The 9,908-nt window shown below is 53.0% G+C and overlaps 1 protein-coding gene across 1 annotated transcript in view; it reads left to right on the forward strand.

The window, feature by feature from the left end:
- Positions 1-2,353, forward strand: part of HOXD3 (homeobox D3) — a 31,405-nt gene extending 29,052 nt beyond the window's left edge. The window contains 2 exon segments of the mRNA XM_014954140.1: positions 15-114; positions 117-2,353. Coding sequence (XP_014809626.1) covers positions 15-114; positions 117-874 — 858 coding nt within the window. The 3' untranslated portion in view covers positions 875-2,353.
- The last annotated feature ends 7,555 nt before the right edge of the window (positions 2,354-9,908 follow it).

Here is a 9,908-nt window from a genome sequence, read left to right on the forward strand (position 1 = left end):
CCCGGCGCGGGCAGAGGGGGAGGGGGGCGGCGGGGCTCCAAGGGACCCCGGGGGGTGGGGTGGCGGTGTGGGCTTTCGGGGGGGGGAACCAACGGCTCTCTGTGGCTCTTCCCCCGCAGGAGAGAGCTGCGAGGACAAGAGCCCCCCCGGGCCGGCCTCCAAGCGGGTGCGCACAGCCTACACCAGCGCGCAGCTGGTGGAGCTGGAGAAGGAGTTCCACTTCAACCGCTACCTGTGCCGGCCGCGCCGGGTGGAGATGGCCAACCTGCTCAACCTGACCGAGCGGCAGATCAAGATCTGGTTCCAGAACCGCCGGATGAAGTACAAAAAGGACCAGAAAGCCAAAGGCATCATGCACTCCCCCGTCGGACAGTCCCCGGACCGCAGCCCCCCCCTGAGCGGCCCGAACCACGTCGGCTACTCCAGCCAGCTCCCCAGCGTCAACAGCCTGGGCTACGACGCGCCCTCGCCCACCTCCTTCGCCAAATCCCAGCAGAGCATGTACGGGCTGGCCGCCTACACGGCGCCGCTGAGCAGCTGCCTGCCGCAGCAGAAGCGCTACGCGGGCGCGGAGTACGACCCCCACCCCATGCAGAGCGGCGGCGGCGGCGGCTTCGCCAACCCCAGCCTGCAGGGCAGTCCCGTCTACGTCGGGGGCAACTTCGTGGACTCGATGCCGGCCTCGGGCCCCATGTTCAACCTGGGCCACCTGCAGCACCCCTCCTCCGCCAGCGTGGACTACAGCTGCGCCGCCCAGATCCCCGGCGGCCACCACCACGGACCTTGCGACCCCCACCCCACCTACACGGACCTCTCCTCCCACCACACCTCTCAGGGACGGATGCAGGAGGCCCCCAAGCTCACGCATCTGTAGCGGGGCGGCGGCCGGCGGGGCCCGCTCCCCTCTCGATTACCTCACTTTTCTTGACGGGACAGTGTGACTTTGCTCTCGAGTGCCAACAGTATTAGTGGATTTGTCTCCCCTAGCAGCTCCCCACTCTCTCTTCCGCAGCCCCGAGTAGGTCCGTGAGCAGGAGCCTTCTTTTTTTTATTATTATTATTATTTTTTTTCTTTCTTAGAGCTGTTTTAAGCATGACAGTGCAATATACTGCAAACCGAGGGACTGATAAGCTGGTAATGATGTACTTGAAGGTAAGTCTTAGAGATGCCGTAGCGTTAGCAGCGTGTCATGCTGAGGTGTGCTAGACCAGTCGTGAGCGGTGGGACCTCGCCCGCGCGTAAGCTTATTTCAGAGAAGTTAATTTATGGATTCTTCCCTAACGTAAGGATCGCATCGGACTAAATGATATGTATTTATTATTTTAAGCGAGACATTTTTGTATCACTGATTATTTATCCTCGTCTTAATGTATTTATGTGGCTATTTGTAGAGTTTCTTCACCAATACTTCGGGAGAGCGATTCAGGTCCGTGGTGATTTACATTTCACCTATTTAGTATATTCGGTCTGAGCTAGTTGAGAGAGTAGTCTTGAACAGTTGTAACAGTGGCTGGTGTTTGTAGTTTATGTAAGGATTAATTAAGACAGCAAGTCGTAAGTCATTAATAGAGTAAAACAAACTGTGGCATCACACAAAGAGCCGTTACACTTAAAAAAAAAAAATAATAGCGAAAGTATTTTAAAAGTATTTATTTCTAACCGGCTGGCCCCGCTGGAGCCCCTCGGTGGCTCGGCTGGCGGCTGGCTCGGCCGGGGAAAGCCACCTTTGGTTGGAAGCGCCCCCGCTTTGAGGAGGCGATCTACAAAGCGGGGCGCTTGGCCATCTTGTTTCAGATCAAATCCTGCATACAGAAACCTCGGTGAGGTTAACATTTATTTATTGAATGGGTATCTATCGCACATATTATTAGTTCGGTGGGCTATTTTATTTTCTTTCTTTTTATTTTATTTTTTTAAAAATTACATTCTGGCTATCTGAAATAGGAAAGAAATTAGAAGCTTAGAACGCAAAAAAATTAGAAACCCTCTGATAGTGCTAATTTCATTAGGGTCTCCATAGCAATCCGCGCAGCAGCTGCCGCCTCCTTTGTTATTTATACTGTTGTCTTTATACTAACCATAAATCAATTTTTTAGACATCTTTGGAAGCCCGAGCTTTTCCTCTTGTTTTTCATAAAAATAAACTTTGAAAGAAAATTGACAATCAGACGTAGACAGCCGAAGGGGAGCCGCCGAGGCGGGGTGCGGGCAGCGGCCGGGCGGTGCCACCGCGCTCCCCCCGCGCCCTGCGGCGGAGGGGCACCGCCGCCTCCCTCTGCCACCAACGGGACAGCTAACACGGGGGAGAATTAAAAAAAAAAAAAAAAAATAAATCAGAGAGAGAGAGAAAAAGAAAGGGGGGAAAAAAAAAAAAAAATAAATCAGAGAGAGAGAGAAAAAGAAAGGGGGGAAAAAAAAAAAAAAATAAATCAGAGAGAGAGAGAAAAAGAAAGGGGGGAAAAAAAAAAAAAAATAAATCAGAGAGAGAGAGAAAAAGAAAGGAGGGAAAAAAAAAAAAAAAAAGGAACGATGCTCTGAACCCTGGTGTTTGCTCCTCTCTAGTTACACGGCTGTGTTGGATCCCTCGCTGGATTTACAGAGATCCTTCTTTTGTAAACGTTGTCATTAAAGTCTCTTCCTGACGGTACATGTCGCCCGAGAAGACTATTCTTATCTCTTTCTAAAAGTGTCGAGTTAAAGATTAATCCGAACTTCTGTATTCCCCACCAAACCGTCTGACGCGCCACTTCCCAGTTTGACAAACACTGCAGCTCCTACTCCATCCTCTAATGTCAGGACCTGGCATTCCTATTGTGAGAAATATTTTAACTCCTCCAATTCTGGTCAGCACAGACAAGTCTTCTGTCTTTCTTTTCTTCTTCTTTTCTTCCCTGCTTTCTTCCTCGCCTTCTGGTATTTGTGTTTGGCTGGACAGTAACGAGTCAAAAATATTACTTAGGGTTTTTTTTCCCCCTCTGTGCGATTTTAACAATGTCGTGCTACGTTGAGAAGTGTATTTTTTGTTCAATTTCACTTTCACCCAAGCAAATTTGGACATCTGTGTTGTAGATCTGTAAACAAAACAGAACAGAATAAACTACTTTGTTCGGAGACATATTTTAACCATTCTGAGCCCTAGAATTGTTTTCTATGGAAGTTTTCACACAAATCGTTTCTTAGAAGCTCCATCCAGGAGTAAGCAAAACATACAAACAATGCAAAAAAAGTAAGGCTAAACATCACTTGTGAATTATACTTCTATAATATCCCATAAATATATATATCTATGTTTGTATCTCCAAAACGTTCTGTAATCAATGTACCCACAACTGAAATTGTCCATGTAGGTTTCTTTGTGTGTTCTTGAAAGCACGACGTGCTTCGCATCACCCGCTTCCATCTGTGAAATGGCAAGGCATCACCATTTCTGCCGGGCTGCCCCTGGTGTAACCCAACGTGCTTTCCCCAAGTGTTTCCCACCTTCGTGCTCTGTAGGCTGTTCTTCAAACAGTGTCTGCTCTGACTTACACTATCAGTCCTTCATTAACTCTGTTAAGAAAGAAAAGGCCGTTTATAGATAGCCCTTCCCCAGATCTGAGAAAGAAGGGGGTTTCAGAGGAACCTTGACCACAAACACGGTGTTAGAGGCACACTGCCCTGAATTATTTTCATATTGCAGAGAGACGGGGGTTTGCAAACTTGCTTTCCAGTGGGGGAGGAGAAGGAGCATGTGCGAGAGGGAATCTTCTTGTAAATAAATTCACTTTCTTCTCCGTGACTCTGGCAGAGGCGTCTCGTTTGTAATGCGATAGAAGTCCGTGATGATAACCTAATTATTAGAAGTAATGTTACTTTAGCGAGATCGCTGGCATTTTCACAATGTTTGTACAAGCATCAGCAATCTAGAGGAGAGAGACACTTTGGCACAAGCCAGACTTTTTCTTGGCCCATCACTTAAAACCCATAAATTATAAACAACCCCCTTTCACACTCAGTAGGAACTCAGCTCCTTTGCAACAGCATCTGATGTGCTGAACTCCGGTCACCCATTTAAAACACAACTCGTCAGCCAAGGCCAGGCCTGGGGCTGAGCCCAGCCTTGCCTTTCTTTGCAAATAGGAGCCATAGCACCCCTTTCCTTCCTTCCCTGCTCCCTCCATCTGCTCCAGACCTGTAACAGGGTTCCTGAGCCTGGGCCTCTAAATGCTGGCAGTGCTGCAGCAGTGTTTGGGATGGGGAGCTGCCGACAGCACTGGTTGAGGAGCCTCAGGGGTGCACCGAGCTTCAGCGAGGCCATGCAGGTTCAGAACAGAGGGGTTTGGGTTTCCACTTGTCTCCTTACAGTAACCCACCATTTAATGGGGCCACAGCAGTTTCCCTGCTGCAGAAAGGAGATGAGGCTTTGTGTCAGCTCCGTGCAGTCAGTGCAGGGTTTAGCTGCCCCTTTGCACCCTATATCTGTTGAGGGGGGTCCCATACATGTTCCTCTGTCTTGGGCCTGGTGAGCAGCACCTGGGCCAGGGAGACCTAGGCAGGTACTGCCAGGGGCTCCCAGGGATGCCACTGTCTTGCAGGTGCTGCTTGTGTGGGGAACAAAGTCAAATGCCTCTTCTGCAGAGCCCTGGTCACTGGGCAGGCTGGGGAGGGATACTGGGGTATCCTGCAAAGCTGCCACTATGGGACCACCCCTGGGTCACCTGGGGCTGCAGGCAACCTTGTCCATGGGTGAAGAGGAGGCAGGTGACTGCACACCCAGGAGGCAAGGAAGGAGTGAGAGGCCAGGGAGAGGCTGGCTAAGAAAGAGGGAGGCCACCAGCACCAACTAGAAGCCCCCTGACTTTCTTGGGGACCAGCTGGGTCATTGGAGCTCCATGGCAAGAAGTCTGAAGGCAGGATCCACCACTGGGGTCTCTGCACCCCTCCAGCCCCATGGGAAGCCCTATGACGCAGGGAGGTCCCAGATATAGAAGGGACTACTCGGCCAGGGAAAAAGTGAGGGTAAAGAGGATGGAGCTGTTGACTCGTGCCGGGAGGGTGCCCTGCTGACAGGTGTTGGCTGGGGACGGAGGGAAGGAGCTGCAGGTCTCAGCTCAATCCTTCCCCATGCCAGCCTGCCGTGTGTGCCCAGCGGCCGCGCACAATGGCCGCCCGGTGAAGGCGCAGTGTGCTGCGGGGCCCAGAGGCCCAGGCGTCCGGCGCTGCCGCCGCAGACCTGCCCGGCAACAAAAGCTGGAGCCAGACGGGGAGCACAAAGGGGCCGGTGCTGCCAGGGCAATTAGGGCTGCGGCGGTCGGCTGGGCACCACGGCATGTCACATATTGACGAACTGGCTACCTCTGCCCTTAAAAGGTGTGAGATGGGCTGGACGAGAGCTCTGTTGTTTGCTGCAGGCACTTTCTGAGGAAGCAAGCAGGTTAATCCCTGAGCCGGCAACGGTTCTCCGGCAGTGGGTACACCGTGGTCCTTGTTGGAAGTGGGGCTGTCGGGGGAGGGAGGGGGCTGGCTCTATTAAGGGTCATCAATCACATGATGAGCACTTTTCGCTTGACAGCAGTTCCTCCTACTTCTGCTCAGGCCTGAAGCAGCTGGGACTTGACCAGAAACTCTGGCCAGGAGAGGCAGAGCCTGGTCCCAGAGCCCAGGAGCCATGGAGTAACGCTGCAGGACAGGACCAAGCCCCTTTGGTCACAAAGGCTGAGACGCAAAAGGGGACACAGCAAGGTGTCTGTACCTGCACATCCCCAGGCCTCTGCGGATGCTGCTTGGGAGCAGAGATGGGCCATTGCCTCCACCTTCAGAGTCCAGGGTCCTGGAGCTCCCTGAACTGCCCTGGGATGAACCCCAGAAAGACTCAGCTGCAATCACCACAAGCACAAAGCTGAATGAAATTAACATGGGATCTCTGCTAGGTAGGATGGAGGTCTTCTGGGCAAAAATACTCCTGAATGTATAATTTGAACAGTTGCGTTCATTTTTTTTTTTTTAATTTGCTGATGTGCAGTTTTTCTTGTATCAGCAAAAGTTTTGGGGGAGGGTAGACAACCCCATGCTGTGTGAGGTGCGTAGCCTTGATCTTTCCTCCAAGGAACCTGGGTCACCTTTTAGGATCTTTGGGAGCAAGAAGGGTTAGTCATGGCAGAAACCCTGGCTGCAAACCCTCTGACGTCTGTTTTGCACACAGCAGTGTAGCTTACTTTGATACCTCTGGGTTATCAATACACGTAATTTTTACTTCCTACCAAATTCACAGCCACAGGATAGGAAACAGGGCATTACATGGCATAGGAGCGCATGTGGAATCACTCTTCTGGGGAAATCCTTAAAGAAGGGGGGAGAGGCTTTCCTCTTCTCTGTGTTCATGCAGAGAATCTTTGTAGTTAATTCCACATACCGGCAGAACAGAGGTCCCTGTGCCAGGCCTGGTGAAACTGCCCCAGGGGTTAGGCAGGAAAGGGGAGCTTGTGGAAGGGAAATATTGATGGCAGAGGGAAACGCACCTTCCTCAGGAAGAGCACGAAGTGCCTTGCCAGCCTGGAAGGGCTGTGCTTGTGCTGGAGTTGAGCCTGGCTCCCCTGGCGTGGCAGAATGATTCCCTTCCTTTGCCCTGGGGTCTCTGTTCATCCCCGGTTTTATTCACGCTTTAGCAAACACACTCCCCAGAGCTTCTCCTCCTTCTTCTCTGATAGCCTTCCTCCCAGGGGCCTTTGATGGTTTGCCTGTGTTAAGAGGGCTACCGCTGAAATCCCCGGTGTTTGCTCACCTCTTTTCTGGATGCCCACCCACACCCTGGCTGTCTCCACAACATGGACCTACATCCCCACGTACCGCTGGGCACCAGCTCTCCTTGGCTGGCAGTGTCGTGGCAGCAGAGGGGCAAGGAAAAAGTCATACTTGAACTAGACTTTCCACATCATTTTCCTGAGGGCTCGGAAGGGATCTGTTGAGTATGTTAGTTATTGTGACAAACATAGAGGGTGGAAGCTGGCTCTAGAGGGGAAAGGCAATATGTCCCAGCCTCCAAGTAGTCCCTGTGGCTCAGGGCTGCCATTGCCTTCAACACATGCACTGCTCGAGCAGTCTCCCCAGGGCACTGCTGGTGTCTGCACCCACCAGGGTCCAGAGCTCTTTGGCTGGGCTTGTTCCTACATCATATCTTAATTCCACAGTGGCTATCTTGGGCATGGCAATGGCCCACATACTTCCAGAAGTATGGTGGCACAGGGGTTGGTTTGGTCCATTGTTCTCACAGAGGTTCCTGCCCCAGCAGGTCCCCTGGCTTGTGCCATCACTGCACTGCTTGCACAGATGTCCCTAAACCTCCCAGCCATTCTCAAATTGCCTTTGACAGCATCATCTTCCTCCCACTCTTCTTCTTAATCTGCTTTTCCTCTTCCTCCTTTGACTTCCAGGGACTCTTTCTCATTAGACCTCTTGCAAAAAAATGGCTGCAGTTGCTCAACTTCCTATCACTGGGACTTAGCTATTTAAGTTTGAACACTGTGAAATTCAGGGCTGTAGAAAATTGAATCCCCCCTCAAAAGCCAGAGCAGCACCAAGAGAGGCTAATCTGTTTAGCCACTCATTTCTGCTTTCCTCATCCTTGAACAGTCCTGCAAAAACAAATGGGTAATGAATGAGAAACTCAGTAACAGAATCCAGCTGGGTGAATGGAAAGATCATATGTTGATGTGAACACGGAAGGCTCTTCTAGTGTTTAAAACACAGCTTTAGGTGTAATTAAACCAGTTGCGTTCTGCAAACAGAAGACTCAAGTAAAGCAGCTGCTCTCCTCCGGAGCCAGTGCTGTCTGCTTCACTGTGGGCAGGAGTTTTTACAGCAGGGGAGACTGAAGATCACAGATGCTTTCCTGCATGGACAGCCTTTCTTTGCTAAAGAGAAAGCCTGGTGTTCCCAGGCTTCTCTTTTGTCAGAAGGCAATGTTTTCCAAACTGCTCTGAATGCAGTGGGTGTGCTGAGCAAGTTTGTATCATCCAGAATTTAACCCTCAAAATGTAGGTTTCCTGACAAGGCATATTTGATATAAATTGTTCTTCAAATTTATACCTGCATCCTCTGTCAATGGAAATGTAGGCGATAACCCATTATTAGCAGCATGGCAGCAGAGCCATGTGAACAAGTCTGTGTCTGGAGACCAGCAAACATTGGGTCTCTGGGCTTACAGCAACTGCTCTCTCTGTAGATTCCAAGTCCCAAGCACATTAAAGTGGTAATCTGTACACCCTGCCTTCACTCTCGAATAGCTGCTTTATAGCAGATTGGCTGGATGAGCTGGGGAGAAAGTGGGACTGACAGATGGTGAGGTCGCTGGTAGCTATGCAGGGACGTGCTCCCATATCCTTGCAGGCTTGTGTCTGCCTGTCTCGGGGATGTGTCCTCTCAGGGCCTCTGCAGGAAAGAAAACCAGGCCTTCTCTGAACCATCAGCTGGGAGTAACGGTGGGGCAGCTGGGGCTGAGATGCAGAGCACAAGTCTTCATGGGAAAGAGTTGAGTCAGTGAAATGCTCTGATTGTGTCTCCCCACAGCGTCCCTTCCCTGCCACCAGCCCAGCCCTCTGAAATCCACAAAAGACTCAGTGGAATTTTTCCGTGTCTGGAGATCCTGGTTGCCCTTGGATGATTGGCACCATGTCTGGTCCTTGCAAAATTTGTGGCCTCTTCTTGATCACAGTGAGCAGCACTTTGACCAAGACTTGGAAGGTTACATGTCTAATTCGAAGCAGCATGTTGTAGCCCTTCTTCGTGTCCCTCGTCTGTCCAGTTCCAAGTCACCAAGCCCAAGCACACTCTGCCCAGTGCACCCTTTTGCTGTTCTGAACTGCATTGACACGTGGTTATCAGCTGACGAGCTGGGTGAAACCCATCACTATCCGTATCAAGCACACCTATGGCTCAGACTGGATGGTCAGGTGTCACTTGCAGACATTTAGGGAAAGACGATCTCCTTCACAGTCCAGGCTTCACATCCTCGATGCTTGCTCCTGTTCCCTGCCATTCTGGCGGGATGAAAACCAAGACAGCTGGAGGGTTTGGCCAGGCAGTGCAACTTGCTGCACTCTCTGCCAGCTGCAAACGCTCAGCAAACAATGCCGAATCGCCAAGGGAAAAATGAAAGCCCATTAACGGGGTGAGCCCGAGGATTCACTTTTGAGAGGCTGCAGAGCACTTATCTGATGGAGCGAGGCCATTAAGTGCCGTGAGGTGCAGCAAAGCCCTCCCTTTCCTGGTGCGGACAGCCTAGGGGTGCTTGCGCAGCCCACCGCGCCCCCGGCTGCTCCCCCGGGCTGCGTGGGCTCCCGTGGGAGCCTCCGGGGGTCTGGCCGGCAGCGGGGCGAGGGGAAGGGGCAGAGCTGCTCCGAGACGGGAGCTCGGGAGCGGCGAAGAGCCGGCTTTCCCACCCTCCCAACTCCCGGCAAGCGGCTCCGAAGTGCGCGGCGGCTCCGACGAGCCCGGAGAGAGCGGGCCTGTCCCCGGGGGAGTCCCGGGTGGGCTCGGGGGGGCTGCCTACCCGCAGCCCCAAGCCAGCCCTGGGCAGCCGGGCGTGGGCAGGGGACCCGGCGGCTCCCGGGACCCCCGGTGCGGGCTCCCCCCGCCGGCTCCCATTGGCCGCGGGGCGGAACGTGCCGCCCCGCTCCCGGCCTTATATCAGGACAATATTGCCCCGGCGGGGCGCGGGGAGCGGCGCTGCCCCGAGGGCCATGGACCTGGGGTACTTTCCCCTCGCCTTCCCGCCCGGGCTGTGCCGCGGGGCCCCGCAGACCCCCTACCCGCGGCGGGGGGAGGGCGCCTTCCTGGCTCTGGGCACCGCGGCCAGCGCCGCTGCCCCCCCGCCGTCTGCCTGCGCGGAGGCGGCGGGGTACGCGGCTGCCCCCCCGGCGGCGCCGGGCCC

Source organism: Calidris pugnax, unplaced genomic scaffold, assembly GCF_001431845.1.
Source record: "Calidris pugnax isolate Ruff unplaced genomic scaffold, ASM143184v1 scaffold103, whole genome shotgun sequence".
Taxonomy (NCBI): Eukaryota; Metazoa; Chordata; class Aves; order Charadriiformes; family Scolopacidae; genus Calidris; species Calidris pugnax.